Here is a 22,957-nt window from a genome sequence, read left to right on the forward strand (position 1 = left end):
TCTCTTAAAAAAGATAACAAAATATTTGAGACTATATCTAATGATGCTCTACTCAATATACTCTTTAAACTAATTTCCTGTATCCCCTTCTCCCTCATACTAAATCTCATCCTCTCTCTCTCGCAATCTCTCTCTCGCAATACATGCTCCAAAGTCTCTATTTCCTGACAATAATCACACTTTCCTGATGGATACTTTCCTATCACGTTTAATGTCTTATTCAACTGGCTGTGTCCCACCCTTAATCTTGTAAAAATAGCCTCCTCTCTTCTGTCCCTTCCTGCTGTCCTCCCCTCCCCGACTTTCCTCTGTACTTGAAATAAATGCCTTCCCTTATTATTTATATTCCACTGCTCCTGCCATCTCTGCACCATCACTGTATATATCAGTCTTTTTGCCTCTGCCTTGCTCATTGACACTTCAACATCAACATCCCCACTACTAAGTGCTTGTTTAGCCTGTTCATCTACCGCCTCGTTCCCCTCCACCCCCACATGGGCTGGATCCCAAGTAAATCTTATCTGAATACCCATCTGTTTAATCCTGCCATGGGTTTGTAGCACCTCATAAAGCAGGTCTTGTCTGCTACGTGAGCTAAAGGACTGGAGACTCATTAACACTGCACATGAATCAGAGCAAATAACTACTCTGTCTGGCTTAACTTTCTCCACCCACTGCAAGGCCAACAGTATGGCCATCAGCTCCGCCGTATATACAGCCAGATGATCTGTAATATGTTTCCTGACTTCCACCCCACATTCCTGCACTACAAATGCTGACCCAGTACGTCCTGTCCTTGGATCTTTTGAACCATCTGTGTAAATGGCCACAAAATCCTGATACACAGTTTCCAGACGTCTCTTAAAGAAATCAGCTGGATCAACACCCTCCCTATCTTTCTGTAGTCTCTCCAACACTTCCAGATCAACTACTGGAGACGGGAGTAGCCATGGTGGATTTACAGGAATAACTACCGTTGGACTAAACTCCCTTCCATACAGTCCCATCTCCTTCGCCTGGGTATTACCCACCCACCCAAAGCTCGTGTTCGGTCTTCGCTCATGTTCCCAGCATGCCTGTAAAATCCCTTTCACAGGATGAGACACCCCATGTCCTTGTAGGTTGACCCAGTAATGCATTGCCAGCTGCTGTCTCCTAATCTGCAATGGCATATCCCCCATCTCCACCTGTAATGCAGCCACTGGGGACGTCCGAAACGCCCCACTACATATTCTGAGTCCTTGCCCCTGTATGACATCTAGCCTTTCCAGTGAGGTCCGGGCTGCCGAACCATATGCTATACTTCCATAGTCTATTACAGATCGGATCAATGCAACATACATGGTCTTCAATGAGGAATGCCCAGCCCCCCACTCCTTCCCCGTCAGACAGCGCATCACATTTAGCACCTTCTTACACTTTCCCACCACTCTCTCAATGTGTTCTGCCCAGGTCAGTCTAGTATCAAAGTATACCCCAAGGAACCTGAAGGCCCCCACCCTCTCCAAGTTTCTCCCATATAACCTCAAGCATACGTCATTTCCCACCTTCCTCCTGGTAAAGAACACTGTTTGAGTTTTCTCTACAGAGAACCTGAATCCCCACATTAATGCCCACCGCTCTACCTCATCAATTGCTTCCTGTACCTTCCTGACTATGTATGGCACATATCTTCCCCTCTTCCATAAGGCACCATCATTTGCAAATAACGACCTCCCTATATCCGGCTGTACCTGAGAGTAAACATCATTGATCATGATTGAGATCAACAGAGGACTAATCACACTCCCCTGCGGTGTACCATTATCCACCAAGTAGCTGCCTGATAAAGACTTCCCTACCCTCACCTGGATAGACCTTCCAAACAGGAAATCCTTTATCCAGTTATACATTCTTCCTCCTACCCCCACAATATCAAGTTTGATTAACAACCCCTCCTTCCACATCATATCATACGCCTTCTCCACATCAAAAAAGACAGCTACAACAGTCTCCTTGTTCACCTGAGCCTTCCTGACCTCGGCTTCTAAGCAGAGCACTGGATCCATAGTTCCGCTACCCTTCCTGAACCCACTCTGATGTGGCGTTACTAGCCCTCTGCTCTCCAGAAAGTAAGTTAGCCTCTCCGTAATCATATGTTCCATAATCTTACATACATTTGATGTTAAAGCTATTGGCTGATAGCTTGTTGGCTTCGTTGGATTCTTCCCGGGCTTCCGGATTGGTACCACTACTGCCTCCTTCCAACTGCCTGGTAGTTTCCCCTCCTCCCACAGTCTGTTGTACAACACCAATACCTTATCCAGTGCCTCATCACTAAGATGGGCCAACATAACATAGCACACCTCATCTTTCCCAGGTGAAGTTAACCCACCCTTACCTATTGCTCTTTTCACCTCTGCCCTGGTAAATGGTGCACTCAACGCTTCATTTACATCCTCCCTCCCTTCCAGCACTCCAGGATGCTCCTCTCTCGTATTCTCTCTCTCCCCATCTGCCCCTCCTCTGACAGATTTGCAGAGCTATGCACTTGGACAAATGCTTTGGCCATCATCTCTGCTTTCTCCTCATCTGTTACTGCCACATCCTCCCCACTCGTCAACACTGGATAATCCCACTCCCTTCTGATCCCACTCATCCTCTTAATCATCCCCCACACTTCTCCCACAGGTGTCGCCCTTCCAATGGTGTCACAGAACCGATGCCAACATGACGTCTTTGCCTGACGAATAGTTCTCGTCACCATGGCCTGGGCCTGCTTATACTGAATCAGATGTTGGAAGTTATGCATCCTTTTCAGTACTCTAAATGCCCTGTTCCTAATCCTCACATTGCCCCACATTCCTCCATCCACCATGGGACTGCTTTCCTCCTCCTCCTCCTCCTCCTCCCTGAACTCTTAGGTATAGCCTCAGTAGCTGCCCCATCTAACGCTGTTCTCACCCAGTTATTCATACTATCTACATCCCCTCTCATATCCACCCAAGCCGCCCGTCGTTCCAAATGGGAACAAATTAGTTATAGTGGGCAGAACAAGCAAAGAGGTGGGCAGAGCCAAGCACGAGCTAGCGAGATCCTATTGGTGCGTTCTAGCAACATTTGCATATTTCCGTTAGGGAACGCCTACTATGTGAAATGCGCGTGTGCAATAACTAAATTCGCCTTTGCACTCCTTCTAAACAACGCAATTTAAAAAAAGACTTTGACAAAGAGTAAAGACTGCAAAACTTAGTCCACTCCGTTCGTAACAGATTCTAGTTTTGGGAACAGAAAACTGTATTGAGATCAAAGGTTCCATCTTCTCCCACTGCCGGCTAATGGGCTTCTCACTACCATGTGGTAGTGAGTGGAAACGCCAAACGAAAGCTTCACATTTATGCATTCGGTGAAATATCCGTCTCATTGTTCTATCTGTGACCCTCATATAGTCCCTCATATAAATAACATGTAATAATTTTGTCCCCTAGTAGTCTATATTGTATGTACGCTACACAAGCAGCAGGTAAACAAAACTGTAGGAAAATATATTTTATACGTTTTTAGTGTTTGCATTATGAGCAATCATCACAACACCCAAAACCAGCCAGATGTACCAGTGGACTGTCAGCAGGTGTGAAAGGTTGTCTTCTGCGCGCTGACTGGCGCATCTTTTTACCCAAAATGCCCTGACTTTTCCCGTCGCGCCATCTTTAGAAAACATTGTGGAAGAAGCGGTAGCTAAGTGAAGCTCGATTTCACCTTGTTGAGAATAACTACCGTGAAATATTGGCCTCAGTTGGCCAACTGAGCTAATTTGTGTAGGTAAACTCTATAATGTGTACGCTATTGTAAATTATGTCAATTTTAAATAACATTGATTGAAAAGGAAGACGGAGATCTATCATTGCTATGAGTAACCAGCTAATAACGTTAGCGAGCTAGCTAGCAGGCCACAATCCGCATGAGCACAAGTCATTACCTAGCAATCTAGCTAGTTAGCGTGGACATTTCAGTTTGCATTGTTTACTCAACTAAATATTGACGTTATTCATTCATGTTGATAAAGCTAGCTAGTTTTTAAACTCCGTTATCTAGCCAAGATTTTGTGCAGCATGGGTTTTTCGCCAATTAATTGACTAATACGATATATTAGCCTGTAGAGGTGGGTACTATGGTTGTATTTGTAAACAACTAGCGGCCTACGCTAACTAACAGCAAAAAAAAACTTGTTTCAGCTATAAAAGTTTGATCATGGGAATCAAGGTTCAGCGTCCACGCTGCTTCTTTGACATTGGCATCAGTAACGTGCTGGGTAAGAAGGCTTAGGTTTTCCATTGGTCTTACCGTCCCGTTTATCATATCTGAAATGTAACTAAAATGTGCACTAACATGAACATGGTTTCTCTTTCAGTTGGCAGAGTTGTGGTAGAATTGTTTTCTGATGTCTGTCCCAAAACATGTGAGAACTTTCGATGCCTCTGCACAGGTAATTGACTTTCTCTTGCCTTGGTCTGACATTAGTGTACCATCTTTAAATTATGCACATATTGTCATCTCTGTTTTGATTTAAACATTACTTTCTGTGTAGGCGAGAAAGGAATTGGAAAAGGTACACAAAAACCTCTGCATTACAAAGGATGCCTATTCCACAGAATTGTGAAGGACTTCATGATTCAAGGAGGAGACTTCAGTGAAGGTATATGAAATACTTCTTAGCCTTAACCAAAGACAACAGTGGAAATGTTTTTATTTTATGAAATTCTAATATCTATATTCCTTCTGTAAATCAGGCAATGGAAAGGGAGGGGAATCTATCTATGGAGGATTCTTTGAAGGTAGGACTCTTTACAGATACTTGTGTTAAATATTCTAATCAAACCAACCTCAAGGACTAATGTCATGTCTGTATCTCAGATGAAAGCTTCTCTGTCAAACATAACAAGGAGTACCTCCTGTCAATGGCAAACAGGGGCAAAGATACCAATGGATCACAGTTTTTCATGTAAGTCTATTGATGTTTTAATTTTTAAAAGGCCTTGCTATTATCAGTTGGTCATTCACACATCTAGCATCTTGAGTGAACCTAACCTACAAAAATATGTTTTACTCTCATTCTAATCTTCTGCTCCATTTTTTTTTATCCTGGTCTACAGAACAACAAAACCCACACCACATTTGGATGGGTAAGTATAATATTTGGACAAGCATTGCAACTTAGTTTGACCATCTGTATCTGATTGAATGGTCTTTTGATAAGAGCATGTTAGATCAATAGTGATCTGTTCTTCATTGTTATCACCTGTTATAACTTGCTGATTTTATTCTAGTGTCCATGTGGTTTTTGGCCAAGTGATCTCTGGACAAGAGGTTGTTCAGACAATGGAGAGTCAAAAGACAGATGCCGGCAGTAGACCATACTCTGAAGTGAAAGTTATGAACTGTGGAGAGCTCATTCCAAAATCGAAAGGTTTGTAGGATTATCAACATTTGGCAAGTTGTTTTAAGCTTGTTATTGCTTTAGATTGTAGATCTTGGACTCTCTTATCGTCAGGATCAAAGCTTGTAAAGGTATCCTTAGCACTGGTGTTGTGTCTTCTACTATTTACAGCAAGAAAAGAAGAGAAGAAAAGACAAAAGGCCGTCTCCAGTGGCAGCGACAGCTCTAGTGACTCTGACAGTTCTGACGTCTCTTCTGAATCTGAGGGTGACTCTGATAAAGAATCCAAGAAACGGAAGAAGAGGCACAAGAAAGAGTCCAAGAAGAAGGACAAGAAACAGAAGAAGAAAGATAAGAAAGGGTTTGTACCGAAACTGTTTTAATGTGCTTCATAGCATGATAACTCCCACAACAGGCTTCATGAAAGCATAGGTTTGAAGTCTGGTCTGTAATGTCTGTAGGTCTGAGCTCGGCAGTGGTGATGAGAAAGAGGAAGAGGTTACGTCTACGGTACGACCAGAGGAAATCCCTCCTATCCCAGAAAATAAGTTCCTTATGAGGAGAAGTCCTCAGCAGCAAAAAGAAGAGTCTGGAAAGGAGAAGGAAAAAAAGAGTGAGAGGGAAAAGCCTAGGGAGAGGTGAGTACATGGACAAGACGGAACAACATTCCAGTTCATTCTGAACCTTTACAACTGGGAGCTATATTCATTTAGATACATTTTTGTTTGTTTTGTTGCAGAATGTTTAATTGTCAGTCAGCACATAAGAGGAAACTTCTGATGACAAGATCAGGCAGGACGATTAAAGGCAGAGGTCCAAGAGTAAGTGCACTGTCAAACAAGTACAGTACTATCATACAGTTTCTGAAAAACAAGGATCTAGAAAGTTCATGTTAATTGAATCTTTTACTTGCAGCGGTACCGAACTCCGTCACATTCCAGGTCAAGGTCAAGGGATCGTTTCCGGCGCAGCGAGACTCCTCCACACTGGCGCCAGGAGATGCAGCGTGCACAAAGGGCACCAAGAGCATCCAGTGGAGACCGCTGGATCAAGGGTGACAAGTAAGAGTCTTAACTTTTTATTGTTAATATTTGAACTGTCAGTGCTAGACTGATCAGGGTGTTAAAGTGAAAATCAGCTTATTATTATCAAATTACCTGGCTTCTCAAGTATTGCCTAATTTCTCCTATTGCCAAAAGTGATCATCAGCCAAGGGCCAGTTATTTAAGTTTTATTCAAATAGTCTTAACTTGGATTCTGTGTTTGCTGTGGGGGTGACTTCTCTCTCTATTTATGTTGTAGGGGTGACATGACAGAGGGCAGGGATGAGAGTGGCAAAGCTCCAAGAGGACGAGGGAGGAAGACTTCTGAAACCAAGCATGAAAACGCTGTTGAAAACCCCAATCAAAACAAAGAGAAGGAGAAGAAAGGTCGCTCCCATAGATCCAAGAGCAAAGAAAAGGACCCTTCTAAAACTGAAGACAAGCACAACAAACACAAGGCAAAGAAGGCCAAATCTCAAAGCCGCAGTAAGAGCAAAGAGAAAAGTGGTAGGTCCAAAAGCAGAGAGAGGGATCAGAAACATGGCAAAGGTGATGATAAGAGGGGCCGCTCAAGAAGCAAGGACAGACACCTCAATAAAGAGTCTGGAACTCAAGACCGTGATAAAAGTAAAGAACAAGCTAAACCCACTGAGGCTGACGTTAAGAACAGAAAGGAGACAAAAGGAAGAAATGGTGAGAAGCTGAGGACAAAGTCTAAAAGCAAGGAGAGGAACTCTGGAAAGGACCGAAACCGATCTAACAGCAGAAGCAGGGACAGGGGGAGACGTGCCACATCTCGAGACAAAGAGCAAGCACGGGACAGAGAGCGAGGTAGGGAGCGCAGTAAGAGTATTGAAAGACAGCACCACAGAGAGAGGGAGGACAAGAGGAGAGGTAGATCCAAGAGCAGAGAGCGGACAAGGAGTCCAGACAAGAATAAGAGCAGGGACTCGCGTAGAGGCAGGCGCTCCAGGAGTAAGAGCAATAATAGAGACCATAGCAAAGACGGTTCATCTCATCAGAGGAAGAACAAAGACAGTGAAGACACTCACAGACGAAGGAGGTCCAAGAGCAGCAACTCGGAGAATAAAGGGAAGGACAGAAGTAGAAAGAGCCCTGTCTCCAAGAAGAAAAGGGACGGCAGCACAGAAAAGGAGTCCTCTCACAAGTCCAAAGATACAGGGAAAAGCCCTGAGCGGAATCAAAAGGCAAAGAGCCAAGAGAAGGATAAAAACCACAGCAAGAAAAAGAAGTACAGCTCCAGCTCAAGTTCTGATAGTGATTAGTCCACTAAATGTTCATTCTTGTCCCATCCTTGAACATAAAAATGAATGCGCTGATGCCTAATAATATGTGAGGTTCTGCTGTAGACCTATTTTAGACACTTGTTAGATATCACAATATATCCAATTCTGGAATATTTGTACAAATTAAGATTTCATAAGATTTGACAGCGGCTAAAAGCCATTTTATGTTTGTTTATTTTTTATTCGCTGTCACACTAATGACAAATGTTGGGAATGTAATGTGCATTAATGGTCTGGAGTAAGGAAGTGACTGAACAGGTCAGTGTTGGAAGGAACATTTGTCAGGTTTTATTCAAAAAATTATCTTTCAGTCTGGTCTCGTACTGAGGGGACGTGATTCCATTGTGATAATTATAATGGAAGGGATGAGTTTGATGTCTTTCTGGCCTTTATGCCTGACTCAAGTACTATTACATGGATACATCACCAGTATGACTAATCATATGGTTATTTTCAACATTTTGATGGTTCGAATTACCAAGTCTCATTATGTCACAGAACATACTGTAAGTGCAACATATAAAATGGTTTTGTAAAAATTCTTATCTTCACCTTTTAGTATTTTCACTGAAATTTAAGTGGAGATGTCAGGAGAGAAGGCTCAATTTGACTTGAAAGGCTGATAAGAGCACAGACATTTTGTGAAATGATTGGGGTGTTAGATGCGTATACCGTTTAAATATTTTTTTACCTGTTTCAGGGAACCAGAACTTTTTTCCTGACCTCAGTCTCAAATGAGTTTTGTATAATTGTATGCATTTTTGTTAGTATTTTATGTTCAGATTTTCCCTCATTACATCTTTCAAATTGTTTAAAATTCCTCACCAGGGTAATGTGTAAATACATTGCTGTGAAGTTCCACCATGTTAGTTCATACTAGGTGTTGCATTCCTGGCATGACTTTCGTTTAAACTATAAATGAAAACCACTGGCTTTGTAAAAACTGGCCAAATTCAATATTCCCTAATGAAACATGTTTTAAAATAAAAGGATATGGTTAAAATGTTTGTTTTATTGGCTATAGATTGTTTATCATAATGTTTCACAGAGGGGTGACAACTGATATAGAGATAACATTGACACATCACATTTTAATCTGGGTGAATCATATATGTATTAAAATGAAACCGTTGAACTACACTACCAGTTTTAGAACACCTACTCAAGGGTTTTTCTTTATTTTTTACTATTTTCTACATTGTAGAATAATAGTGAAGACATCAAAACTATGAAATAACACATGGAATCATGTAGTAACCAAAAAAGTGTTAAATGAATCAAAATATATTTTATATTTGAGATTCTTCAAATAGTCACCCTTTGCCTTGATGACAGCTTTGCATTCTCTCAACCAGCTTCATGAGGTAGTCACCTGGAATGCATTTCAATTAACAGGTGTGCCTTCTTAAAAGTTAATTTGTGGAATTTCTTTCCTTAATGTGTTTGACAAGGTGGGGGGCGGGTATACAGAAGATAGCCCTATCTGGTAAAAGACAAAGTCCATATTATGGCAAGAACAGCTCAAATAAGCAAAGAGAAATGACAGTCCATCATTACTTTAAGACATGAAGGTCAGTCAATATGGAACATTTCAAGAACTTTGAATGTTTCTTCAAGTGCAGTTGCAAAAACCATCAAGCGCTATGATGAAACTGGCTCTCATGAGGACCGCCACAGGAATGGAAGACCCAGAGTTACCTCTGCTGCAGAGGATACATTCATTAGAGTTACCAGCCTCAGAAATTGCAGCCCAAATAAATGCTTCACAGAGTTCAAGTAACAGACATCTCAACATCAACTGTTCAGAGGAGACTGTGTGAATCAGGCCTTCATGGTCGAATTGCTGCAAAGAAACCACTACTAAAGGACACCAATAAGAAGAAGAGACTTGCCTGGGCCAAGAAACACAAGCAATGGACATTAGACCGGTGGAAATGTGTCCTTTGGTCTGGAGTCCAAATTGGAGATTTTTGGTTCCAACCGCCGTGTCTTTGTGAGACGCGGTGTGAGTGAATGGATGATCTCCGCATGTGTATTTCCCACCGTAAAGCATGGAGGAGGAGGTGTTATGGTATGGGGGTGCTTTGCTGGTGACACTGTCTGTGATTTATTTAGAATTCAAGGCACACTTAACCAGCATGGCTACCACAGCATTCTGCAGCAATCTGGTTTGGGCTTAGTGGGACTATCATTTGTTTTTCAACAGGACACCTCCAGGCTGTGTATGTGCTATTTTACCAAGAAGGAGAGTGATGGAGGGCTGCATCAGATGACCTGGCCTCCACAATCCCCCGACCTCAACCAAATTGAGATGGTTTGGGATGAGTCGGAAAAGGAAAAGCAGCCAACAAGTGCTCAGCATATGTGGGAACTCCTTCAAGACTGTTAGAAAAGCATTCCAGGTGAAGTTTTGATGTCTTCACTATTGGCGCACTGAAAAGACCACAATCATCCCTCTCGGTCAGTCAAGAACTTGTGACTTTTTTGTGTGTGAAATAAATGACAAAATGGGGGTATATCATTAATGCTTAGGAAATTATAATGAATTCCATTGGTTTATTGTTTTTCTAATCATGCTTTACCTGACCATGTTGCTCTTTTCAACAGATGTTTACCATGTGAATCCAAGTCTTTTCTTGGAATGCTGAATATCACATGTCTCATTCAGCTCTTTGACGTCCTGAGATCTACTGCCGACGTAATTGGGCATCTGGACACCAGTGTTATCTTGAACCAAGTAACTTGGTCTCACTCCTCCAAAGATGGGGCCAAGACCACCTCCAATTCCCTCCCTGGCAGCTTTGCGGAGTGGGTAAGTATTTCTCTTGGCCTCAGTGGCTGTATCGATCACATTCTTTGCATACTGCTGGAACTGCTTCTCCTCCACAGCAATGAGCTCTGCATTTTTGGTCTCGAAGTCCTGTTGTTGTTTTCTTATGTGCTGTTCCTTGGCACGTTTTTCAGCCTGAACAGCAAGATTTGATAAATGAAATCTGATGTTGCTTCATTAAAAGTATAGCTGTTGCTGACACATTCCACTACATGTGTCAATAGCTGACATATCAACAATTATCAAGAAATGTAATCATGGAAAGGCTAATCAAATCCAAGCTCACCATTTGATGAATGTAGACGTCTTGTAAAGTTCTTCCATCCTCTTTCATTTTCTGTGCCTTCAGGTGTTGTTTTTCAATAAATATTCTGTCCGCTTCTTTCTTGGCATAAAGCATGTCAAGGGCTTTCTCGTGGTGTTCTCTATCCTTCTGCTCCTGTTCTTGTTTCTGAAAAAACGAAGCCAGTGTCATTGTGATAATAGAACACGTTTTTTGTAACATATAGGCCGGCATATTCATTGATAAATAGTTTAATTTTGTGAGAATAATATTTTGAGCTCCCGATTGTCCCCTTGCTTGTGGTAGGGTGCACATGCCATACCATGGCTTCTCTGTGTGAGGCAATGGAGTCCAGCATAGCCATCCTCTTGTCATCTTTCTCCTTCTGCTGCTGTGCCTGTCTGGCATCCCGTTGAGCAATAGCCTTGGCGATGAGTTCCTCATTGTCCGTCTGCTCCTGCTGTTGTGCAGCCAGTTTATTCATGATCCTCTCCCTGTGCATTTGGACCTCTCTTAGGAGGGAAAATAGGCTTAGAAGATCTATGTCCATGAGACTTCCAGAATTGTAAGACCACTGTTGACTAGTGATGCCACAGCTATGCCAATTTCTTATTGTGGGACTTCAAATGTTTTCTCGAACTGTTTACTTTCTCCTAATAGGTCTACTCACCTGAACAGCTCTTCCTCTTTGTCTTTCCTCAACTTCACCATTTTCTGTTTTGCATTTGCAAAAAGCCCCGTGCGCTCCTCCTCCATCTCTTGCTTTTGTGCCTCTATTGCTCTAATGATATCTCTGTTAGAGAGATGCTCCTTTAAATACGAATGCAGGATTAATTAATACACCCACATGAATCTTGTGTAATATTGCTCTAGTGAGCGAGACATCTGAACATTGATACCTTACCATGTGAGCTTTCATGATGTTTCTCTTCTGCTCCTCTTTCTTTTGCTCCTGCATGCCTTGCTCCCACAGAAACATATCTTTTAGTCGCTGGAGTTCCTCTGCCTCTTTCTTGTCTTCCAGCTTCTCCCGTTCTCTATCCATCTCATGTTCCTTTGCCCTAATAGGGGGAAGAGACCATTCATCATACTAAACCGTTGAGAGCATTCAGTCTATTCTATATGGACTACATTTTAAATTCATTTGACTCCATGTTAGAGTATATGGTAGTCTATGATATAGATATTCAATTCGATAACTGCTGCCAGGTTGTTAGGCTTCAGTGAGACTTACTGCTGTTTTAAGTCCTCTGCTGTGGCCTGGCTGTCAAGCTTCCTCTGCAAAGCTTTCTGCTGCTCCTTTTGCAAGGCTTCTTCCTCTCTACGCTTACTGATAGCCATGATTTTCTTGTCCACATCTTTGGAGGTATCCTGCTTTCTCTGCTTCAGTTCTATCTGGGCCTCTCTTTCCTTCAGGACCTCTGTCAGCAAGAGTGCACTCTGGAAGAAATAACAATATTGCATTTATTCAATTTAACTCAGAAATCCACATTATAAAGAACACAGCACGTCTTCAGATGAAAAAAATCATTGCAGAATACTATTTTAAGTTATAACATAATAAGAAATACAAACATGAAATCCTTTCACACGATCAGTCTCGTAGTACTGTTGAGTTTTGGCCTTTTCAATAGCTTCTTTCCTCATTTGCGCCTGATATTTAGCCTCCTCAATATCCATCTGTTTCCTCTCCTCTTCTTCTAATTCCTCCCGAATCTTCTTTGCCTCCAGTTTCTGTTGTCTTTGTCCCTATAAAGTGAATAGCACATTTTACTCAAGTAGGTTGTGTATTGTTTTTAGCCTAATGTTTTGTATGAGACTGTGATCCTGAGGCTGCCTGTGGGCACATGCACAGATTAAGAAATGTATAACAGGTACCATTATGCATTATGGTAAAAACAAACAAACAAAGATACTTACAGCTATTGTGTTAGACCAGAATTTCACCACCTCCTTGGACCTCAGGTGCATAGCCTCTCGTTGTTTGGACGCCTCCTTTAGACTCTCGTTGTATTTATTCCCTTGATTCAAACTACCTTGAATTCGGAGCCATTCGACTTTGGGCAAAACAGTGACTTGTCGAAGATCTGGTGGTTGCCTTGCTTCATTTTTTTCCTCAACTGCTTGCACTGATAATAGGAGAAACGAAAGGAAAAAACAACAATGGTATGGTTATGGTATAACAATGTTGTTATGCTGTGGTAGGCTATGCATAGATATTGCTTAAACATTTTTACCATGAGCAAAATATTCAATATTATCTACAGTAACGTTACAAACCCATACATGCGTCAAGAGAGCAAGGAAACGAATAGGCTACGCAAGTAGCTAAAGTAGCTAGTCAAACACACTTTTTTTGCTGGACCCACTCCTTCGACCATACTGGACAACAGACGCAGTTGTCATTTGTTCTGAATGTATCTTGGTTTCAATCGTATGAACAAAAAGAGCATTCAGAGCACACAGAAAGTTGCATGGCAATTTTCTTGTTGTCTCTAGACAGTTTTACAACTTCGTTGTGTAAAAATTCGGATTTGACGGAATGTTTTCTGTAGGATTGTATCCAGTAACGATGGACACATTTGTTGCAATGTATCCTAGCAACGCTTTGCTGCCAGAGACCAGTTGCGGAGAGCTGAGACCTAGGAACATACAGAGACCAATCAGAACACGAGTGATCGAAGAACCGCTGTCACACGTTACAAAGTAACGAGTAACAAAAAGTGAAATTCCATTGTTTTTTACATTTTATTTATTTATTTTAATTATTATTATTAACAAATCAATACAAAAAGTACATGGGGAACACAAGTATACACCACCGGTCAAAAGTTTGGACACACCTACTCATTCAAGGGTTTTTCTTTATTTGTACAATTTTTTACATTGTAGAATAATAGTGAAGACATCAAAACTATGAAATAACACATATGGAATCATGTAGTAAACAAACAAGCGTTAAACAAATCAAAGTATATTTTATATTTGAGAATGTTCAAAATAGCCACCCTTTGCCTTGATGACAGCTTTGCACACTCTAGGCATTCTCTCAACCAGCTTCACTTGGAATGCTTTTCCAACAGTCTTGTAGGAGTTCCCACATATGCTGAGCACTTGTTGGCTGCTTTTCCTTCACTCTGCTGTCCGACTCATCCCAAACCATCTCAGTTGGGTTGAGGTCGGGGGATTGTGGAGGCCAGGTCATCTGATGCAGCACTCCATCACTCTCCTTCTTGGTAAAATAGCCCTTACACAGCCTGGAGGTGTGTTGGGTCATTGTCCTGTTGAAAAACAAATGATAGTCCCACTAAGCCCAAACCAGATGGGATGGCGTATCACTGTAGAATGCTGTGGTAGCCATGCTGGTTAAGTGTGCCTTGAATTCTAAATAAATCACAGACAGTGTCACCAGCAAAGCACCCCCACATCATAACACCTCCTCCTCCATGCTTTACGGTGGGAAATACACACACAGAGATCATCCGTTCACCCACACCGCGTCTCACAAAGACACGGCAGTTGGAACCAAAAATCTCAAATTTGGACTCCAGACCAAAGGACACATTTCCACCAGTCTAATGTCCATTGCTAGTGTTTCTTGGCCCAAGCAGGTCTCTTTTTATTGGTGTCCTTTAGTAGTGGTTTCTTTGCAGCAATTCGACCATGAAGGCCTGATTCACACAGTCCCCTCTGAACAGTTGATGTTGAGATGTGTCTGTTACTTGAACTCTGTGAGGCATTTATTTGGGCTGCAATTTCTGAGGCTGGTAACTCTAATGAACATATCCTCTGCAGCAGAGTTAACTCTGGGTCTTCCATTCCTGTGGCGGTCCTGATGAGAGCCAGTTTCATCATAGCCCTTGATGGTTTTTGCAACTGCACTTGAAGAAACTTTAAAAGTTATTGAAATCTAAAGTAATGATGGACTGTCGTTTCTCTTTGCTTATTTGAGCTGTTCTTGCCATAATATGGACTTGGTATTTTACCAAATATGTCTGTCTTCTGTATACCACCCCTACCTTGTACCAACACAACTGATTGGCTCAAACGAATTAAGAAGGAAAGAAATTCCACAAATTAACTTTCAAGAAGGCACACCTGTTATTTGAAATGCATTCCAGGTGACTACCTCATGACGCTGGTTGAGAGAATGCCAAGAGTGTGCAAAGCTGTCATCAAGGCAAAGAGTGGCAATTTGAAGAATCTCAAATATGATTTGTTTAACCCTTTTTTGGTTACTACATGATTCCATATGTGTTATTTCGTAGTTTTGATGTCTTCACTATTATTCTACAATGTAGAAAATAGTAAAAATAAAGAAAAACCCTGGAATGAGTAGGTGTGTCCAAACTTCTGACTGGTACTGTATATATAAAGAATATACAAAGGATATTTGGGCTAGGGGGTACAATATCACATTACACAAGGACCTTAAGGGACATACACACATTTATAATTCTAACAGATTTTTGTTGGCAGAATATTTAATTGTCTTAAAATATAGTTCCATTTCTTTTTGCAAGGTAAGAAAATTTGGTGTTTTGTTTGTAAATGTACATTTGTGAATATGAAATTTGGCAAAAAGAATAATGAAATGAATTACATAAAATTGTTTCAACTTATTTATATTGTAAGTAATGAATCCAAGCAGTCATCTCTCCATAATAGTGTAAAATCTTCATAAATGTGTTCAATTATAAATATACTGATGTCTTGCCACAGATTCCTTACATGAAAACAATGCCAAAAAAGATGCAACACTGTTTCTGTGGTTGTCATTACAAAAGGTACAATTTGAATTTGTTATTTTTTTACTTCTTCATATAGTTGTTGGCAGGATAATATTTATGAATCATTTTTTTTAAAAATGTCCTTAACTTTGTTAATAAGTAGGTATGTGTGTGGCAACATCCAAACTTTTTTCCAACAGATATTATCAGTAAAACCATTCCTGTACGAAAGACTATTGAGAGTAAATATTAGTTCATCATAGGAGAGCTGTAGCGCCGCCCACTGGTGATGTGGAGCAGAGCATGCTGGGCGATGTCTGAGGAGAAGGAAGTAACTAGAGAAAGTACACAAGCCGTGATAAGTTCCAGCCATCTGCTGCGATTACCTTTAGTTAGCATTCTTTGTTTTAGCCAAGGCCAGTGTGCATCCTTCAGAAATAACCACACACTCTTGGTTAACTCAATTGTCAAGCCATACACTGTTACTGCTATATGTGAATCATCGTCATTAAACAACCTCAACTGGAATCCTACCGGTCTGTCATCTGTGACCTTACAAGCACCTGGGAGAGAACACATAGTGCTAAGTAAAACCTAAACCTACAGAATATACAGTCCACCAAGTCCTCAACTCAATTCCAATAAGGCATGACATATAACATCCTGTTGAAACAAGGCTGGTATAGCTCTATTGTTGTTGAATGGACTAAAAGAAAAACAAATCTTTCTTACGGTCAACAGGGTTAATTGTAGGTATGTTCTGAGGGTCAGGTCTTGACGGGTTCCTGAATAATAAAGCAACTCCTGAGGGAATGGCATCTAAAACAATTGCAAAATCTTTAGGTGTTACAGGGATCTTGTAAAGTGATAAGAATTCCTTATAATTAAGTAAAAGACCCTCTGCATTTACAAGTTGGCTCACCAATAGGATATTATTTCGGAACCAATATTCTAAAAACAAATAAGTATTTTTATACAATATGTCCCGATTATTCCACATATATCTGTGTGGAGAAAAATTATGCTTATAAATTAAGGACCATGACAAGAAAACCTGCCGATGAAAAGCAGAGAGTGTCACTGGAACTTTGCAAACCAACATTCTACATGGGAAAATACAGCAAAGATTGTCTGGACGCAATACAGATGTAAAATGAATGGCTATGGATTCTGAATTGTAGCCTACTCAGATGTGATTTGGTGTAATGTTATTCAGTTTGATTATTATTTCTTGGCTTTTGCAAATGTTTTTCATTAAACATATTTTTATGGAGAAATTATTCATCAATGTGGCCTGTGATATTCCTAGATTAATTAAGTTGTTTTACATTTCACAAATTTCTGTACATATATTAACGTGCTCTATTTTATCTGCTGATGGTTACATTGTATTTCATATGCTTGCCTACATGTATTGACAATTCAAATAGCTAGATATGTATTCAAGATAATACACAGACCACTTATTTATTTTATTTCACCTTTATTTAACCAGGTAAGCCAGTTGAGAACAAGTTCTCATTTACAACTGAGACCTGGCCAAGATAAAGCAAAGCAGTGCGATAAAAAAAACAGAGTTACATATGGGGTAAACAAAACATAGTCAAAAATACATATACAGTGTGTGCGAATGTAGAAAATTATGGAGGTAAGGCAATAAATAGGCCATAGTGCAAAATAGTTACAATTTTGTATTAATACTGGAATGATAGATGTGCAAGTAGAGATAATGGGGTGCAAATTAGCAAAATAAATAACTATATGGGGATGAGGTAGTTGGACGGGCTAATTATAGATGGGCTGTGTACAGGTGCAGTGATCGGTAAGCTGCTCTGACAACTGACGCCTAACGTTAGTGAGGGAGATAAGAGTCTCCAGCTTCAGAGATTTTTGCAGTTCGTTCCAGTCATTGGCAGCAGAGAACTGGAAGGAATGGCGGCCAAAGGAGGTGTTGGCTTTGGGGATGACCAGTGAGATATACCTGCTGGAGCGCAGACTACGGGTGGGTGTTGCTATGGTGACCAGTGAGCTAAGATAAGACAGGGATTTGCCTAGCAGTGATTTATAGATGACCTGGAACCAGTGAGTTTGGCGACGAATATTTAGTGAGGGCCAGCCAACAAGAGCGTACAGGTCACAGTGGTGGGTAGTATATGGGGCTTTGGTGACAAAACGGATGGCACTGTGATAGACTACATCCAATTTGCTGAGTAGAGTGTTGGAGGCTATTTTGTAAATGACATCGCTGAAGTCAAGGATCGGTAGGATAGTCAGTTTTACGAGGGCATGTTTGGCAGCATGAGTGAAGGAGGCTTTGTTGCGAAATAGGAAGCTGAATCTAGATGTAACTTTGTATTGGAGATGCTTAATGTGAGTCTGGAAGGAGAGTTTACGGTCTAACCAGACACCTAGGTATTTGTAGTTGTCCACATACTCTAGGTCAGACCCGCCGAGAGTAGTGATTCTAGTCGGGTGGGCGGGTGCAAGCAGCGTTCGGTTGAAGAGCATGCATTTAGTTTTACTAGTGTTTAAGAGCAGTTGGAGGCTACGGAAGGAGTGTTGTATGGCGTTGAAGCTTGTTTGGAGGTTTGTTAACACAGTGTCCAATGAAGGGCCAGATGTATACAAAATGGTGTCGTCCGCATAGAGGTGGATCCGAGCGTCACCAGCAGCAAGAGCAACATCATTGATATACACAGAGAATAGAGTAGGCCCGAGAATTGAACCCTGTGGCACCCCCATATAGAATCCCAGAGGTCCAGACAACAGGCCCTCCGATTTGACACATTGAACTCTATCTGAGAAGTAGTTGGTGAACCAGGCGAGGCAGTCATTTGAGAAAAAAGGCTATTTAGTCTGCCAATAAGAATGCGGTGGTTGACAGTCGAAAGCCTTGGCCAGATCGATGCAGACAGCTGCGCAGTACTGTCTATTATCGATCGCGGTTATAATATCGTTTAGGACCTTGAGCGTGGCTGAGGTGCACCCATGACCAGCTCGGAAAAAACGGATTGCATAGCGGAGAAGGTACGGTGGGATTCGAAATGGTCGGTGATCTGTTTGTTAACTTGGCTTTCAAATACTTTCGAAAGGCAGGGCAGGTGGCTTAGTGGGTAAGAGCGTTGTGCCAGTAACCGAAAGGTCGCTGGTTCTAATCCCCGAGCCGACTAGGTTGAAAAAATCTGTCGCTCTGGATAAGAGCGTCTGCTAAATGACAAAATAAAAAAAGGATGGATATAGGTCTGTAACAGTTTAGATCTAGAGTGTCACCCCCTTTGAAGAGGGGGATGACCGCGGCAGCTTTCCAATCTCTGGGGATCTCAGACGTTACGAAAGAGAGGTTGAACAGGCTAGTAATAGGGGTTGCGACAATTTCGGCAGCTAATTTTAGAAAGAAAGGGTCCAGATTGTCTAGCCCAGCTGATTTGTAGGGGTCCAGATTTTTCAGCTCTTTCAGAACATCAGCTGTCTGAATTTGTGTAAAGGAGAAGCGGGGGGCATGTTGCAGTGGAGGGTGCAGAGCTGGTGGCCGGGGTAGTGGTAGCCAGGTGGAAAGCATGGCCAGCCGTAGCAAAATGCTTGTTGAAATACTCGATTATTGTAGATTTATTGGTGGTGACAGTGTTTCCTAGCCTCAGTGCAGTGGGCAGTTGGGAGGAGGTGCACTTATTCTCCATGGACTTTACAGTGTCCCAAAACTTTTTAGAGTTAGTGCTACAGGATGCAAATTTCTGTTTTAAAAAGCTTTTTCTTTCCTAACTGATTGTGTATATTGGTTCCTGACTTCCCTGAAAAGTTGCATATCGCGGGGGCTGTTCGATGCTAATGCAGTACGCCACAGGATGTTTTTGTGCTGGTCAAGGGCTGTCAAGTCTGAGGAGAACCAGTGGCTATATCTGTTCTTAGTTCTGAATTTTTTGAATGGGGCATGCTTATTTAAGATTGAAAATGTAGTTGGGGTTGGACATTTCTGGTGGCCTTCCTAAGCCAGGATTCAGACACTGCTAGAACATCAGAGTTGGCGGAGTGTGCTAACGCAGTGTATAACTCAAACTTAGGGAGGAGGCTTCGGATGTTAACGTGCAAGAAACCAAGGCTTTTACGGTTACAGAAGTCAACAAATGATAATGCCTGGGGAGTAGGAGTGATACTGTGGGCTACAGGGCCTGGGTTAACCTCTACATCAACAGAGGAGGAGTAGAATAAGGATACGGCTAAAGGCTTTAAGAACTGGTCTTCTAGTGCGTTGGGTACAGAGAAGGAAAAAAAAGGGGCAGATTTCCGGGCGTTGTAGAATAGATTCAGGGCATTATGTACAGACAAGGATATGAGTACAGTGGAGGTAAACCTAAGCGTTGGGTAACGATGAAAGAGATAGCATCACTGGAGGCACCGATTGAGTCGGTCTCCGCGTGTATGGGGGGTGGGACAAAGGAGCTGTCTAAGGCAGGTTGAGCTGGGCTGGGGGCTCTACAGTGAAATAGTACAATAAGAAATAACCGAAACAGCAATAAGCAAGGCATATTGACATGGGTTAGAGACATAAAGCAATCACAGGTGTTATTCGAGAGAGCTAAGACAACAGCTGGTAATGGCGACAAAGTTTGGGCTGAGGCTAAACATAAACAGGATGCGGTACTGTATAAAGGAACAGTCCAGCAGGCATCAGCTGTATAGCTGAGTTATCATAAGGTCCGGTGAACAGCAATAGGAGAGTTCGGAGGTAGTTTGGGGGCTGCTACAGCACTGGCGAGCAAGAGGCCCGGCTTGCGTGTGCTAGCGGGCCGGGGATAGCAGATGGATCTTTGTGGTCGACGTGGTAACGGGAAGCCTGTTGAAACCAGATCAGACGATTTCATCGGCAAACAAGTCGTGTTGGATCGGCGGGGCTCCGTGTCAACACTAGGAGGTCCCGTCCAGTTGACAGAGAGGTAGATAGCCGGGAGATGGACCTGGCTCGAGGCTAGCTCAAGGCTAACTGGTGCTTGCTAAGGGGCAATGGTAATTAGCCAACGACAACAGCCATTTGGTTGCAGCTAGCTGGTTGCGATGATCCAGCGCTAGGGTCCAGTAATTCCGCCAGAAAATCTAATATGCAGGCCACGGACAATGGTGAAGACAAGAACGGTGGCTAATAGCAAGTAGCCATTCGGTTGCAGCTAGACTTGTTTCAGCTTAAGGTTCTTGATAAAAGTTATAAAGAAATAATATAATCCTTTCCACGTTGGGTGAGGCGGGTTGCAGGAAAGTATATTTAGTTAAAGAATGAAAAGTAAAAATTTTGAAATGTATACCCAAAAAAATAATTTTTTAATGGCTTGCGTGTGCTAGCAGGCCGGGGATAGCAGATGGACACAGAAAAAAACACGACCGCACTGCTACGCCATCTAGATAAATAATTTCAGCTAAGTAATGTAAGTGCATAGATCAGCTACGTGCATAGATCAACAAACTGCATAGCCATAGAATGACTGGGTAAAGCAGGGTTTCCCAAACTCGGTCCCCAAGGCGTGCACGTTTTGGTTTTTGACCTAGAACTACTCAGCTGATTCAAATAATCAACTAATCATCAAGCTTTGATCATTTGAATCAGCTGTGTAGAGTTAGGGCAAAACTCAAAACGTGCTCCCCTTGGGGTCCCGAGGACCGAGTTTGGGAAACGCTGGGGTAAAATTAGGCATGGTGTTTCACACTAGAGCTCTATTCCAAGTAATGAACAGAGAAGGGCCTGTCATGTGATAGGATGACGGCCACAGGATTGCGGTGAGGAAACACAATGAGGAGGTGGATAAAAACAGGCACATTCTATCCAAAATTATCGATTGTGTGAAGTTCTGTGGGGCTTTTGAGTTGGCCTTGCGTGGGCACGAGGAGACTGACTCCTCGGACAACCCCGGCATTTTCCGGGGCTTAGTGGATTTTGTTGCCTCCCTCGACAGTGTGCTGGAGGAGCACCTGAAGACAGCTACCGTTTTTAAGGGCACGTCAAAGACGATACAGAACGAGCTGTTGGACTGTATGCTGTCAGTGCTTAAGGATTACATCCTGGAGGAAGTAAAGAGTGCTGATTTTATCGCCATTCAAGCTGACGAGACGACTGACGTTTCCACCCACTGCCAGTTGGTGCTTGTGATACGCTACATCGATGCTAAAAGTAACGTCCAAGAGCGTTTTTTCGAGTTCATTTTGATCGAGAACGCAACCGCCGACACCATCGCTACAGCGCTGCTGGAGAGGCTCAGCACCATACTCTCACATGGACAAAAGGCCAAACTTATTGCCCAGGCTTACGACGGAGCAAGTGTGATGAGGGGGAGCCACCGGCGGAGTGCAGCGTAAAATAGTGGATGTGTACGAAAATGCGCACTACGTCCACTGCTATGCACATCAGCTGAACCTCATCATGCAGCAGGCTACTTCACGCATCCCCAGGATCGGCACTTTCTTTTCCGACCTTGCAGGATTTTCTGCTTTCTTCTCCAGGTCTCCCAAGCGAACCACCGTGCTTGACGAAGTGGTTGCGCATAGACTCCCCAGAGCCTCTACAACACGGTGGAACTTCCACAGTCGCGCTGTAAACACTGTGTACGAGTACAGGGATGACCTCCTAACGTGTTTCCAGACCATCAGAGACTCTGGGAACTTTGATGCCCCGACTGTCAGCCCCGACTGATGCCCCGACTGTTGTGAGGATGCTCGAAGACGAGGCTTTCTGTTTTTTCCTGGCACTGTTCCACAAGATCATGCCAAATGTGGACATGCTTTTCAGCCAGCTGCAGAAGAGGAACATCGACCCTGTCTTCATTAAAGCACTTGTCCAGAGGTTCACAGACAGCATGCTAACAATCAGGTAAATAACTATATTTACTATTGGCTGATAAAGATGTTGTTAGAAAGATGAATAGTTCACTTACAACAGTTTAAAAGCCTAAATGTGTCTGGTCATCAAAGTGAGTGATTATCATAGAGCCGTCACAATTATATTTGTTTTAGTATTTTAAAAGGAAAGAGAAGACACAATCAGACGTTGATAATAATGCAGGAAAGTACTACACAGTTTGTAATAATTATTCAGGTGTCCACCAGGTCAATTTCTAGAAGAGGCCTAGTTGTTATTGAAGATTAACTTTATTGCTAAGTGCACAGCAGAACAAAATGATGTTGCATCCCTCTCACAAATGTAATAGAAAAAGGCTTTAAAACGTAATAACATCAGTTAATTATGTACATCACAGGTTAAAAGCAGTTACTAGACATAGTTTGTGTGTATATACACACTATCTGTCTGTCTGTCTGTCTGTCTTATATATATATATATATATATATATATATATATATATATATATAT

General features: G+C 42.1%; 2 protein-coding genes across 3 annotated transcripts; one reads left to right on the top strand and one right to left on the bottom strand.

Moving 5' to 3' along the window:
- The first annotated feature begins 3,677 nt into the window (after positions 1–3,677).
- Positions 3,678–8,769, top strand: LOC121536799 (peptidyl-prolyl cis-trans isomerase G-like). 2 transcript variants are annotated; one of them, XM_041844358.2, is made up of 13 exons: positions 3,678–3,801; positions 4,215–4,291; positions 4,391–4,465; positions 4,568–4,675; positions 4,770–4,814; positions 4,894–4,981; positions 5,133–5,162; positions 5,307–5,446; positions 5,588–5,777; positions 5,878–6,054; positions 6,156–6,237; positions 6,332–6,477; positions 6,719–8,769. In XM_041844358.2, the coding sequence occupies exons 2-13, from the start codon at positions 4,231–4,233 to the stop codon at positions 7,743–7,745; spliced, it is 2,169 nt and encodes a 722-aa protein (XP_041700292.2). In that variant the 5' UTR covers positions 3,678–3,801; positions 4,215–4,230; the 3' UTR covers positions 7,746–8,769. The 2 variants fall into 2 exon arrangements, with proteins under 2 accessions (XP_041700292.2, XP_041700291.2); XM_041844357.2 differs by having other exon boundaries at positions 3,678–3,797.
- A 1,513-nt stretch (positions 8,770–10,282) lies between these two features.
- cfap210 (cilia and flagella associated protein 210) lies at positions 10,283–13,479 on the bottom strand. Its single transcript, XM_041843531.2, has 9 exons — positions 13,231–13,479; positions 12,800–13,008; positions 12,455–12,628; positions 12,114–12,319; positions 11,784–11,940; positions 11,550–11,689; positions 11,202–11,391; positions 10,883–11,047; positions 10,283–10,731 (listed from the first exon to the last, which is right to left on the bottom strand). The coding sequence occupies exons 1-9, from the start codon at positions 13,283–13,285 to the stop codon at positions 10,378–10,380; spliced, it is 1,650 nt and encodes a 549-aa protein (XP_041699465.2). The 5' UTR covers positions 13,286–13,479; the 3' UTR covers positions 10,283–10,377.
- Between the last annotated feature and the right edge of the window lie 9,478 nt (positions 13,480–22,957).

Source organism: Coregonus clupeaformis, chromosome 23 (assembly GCF_020615455.1).
Source record: "Coregonus clupeaformis isolate EN_2021a chromosome 23, ASM2061545v1, whole genome shotgun sequence".
Taxonomy (NCBI): Eukaryota; Metazoa; Chordata; class Actinopteri; order Salmoniformes; family Salmonidae; genus Coregonus; species Coregonus clupeaformis.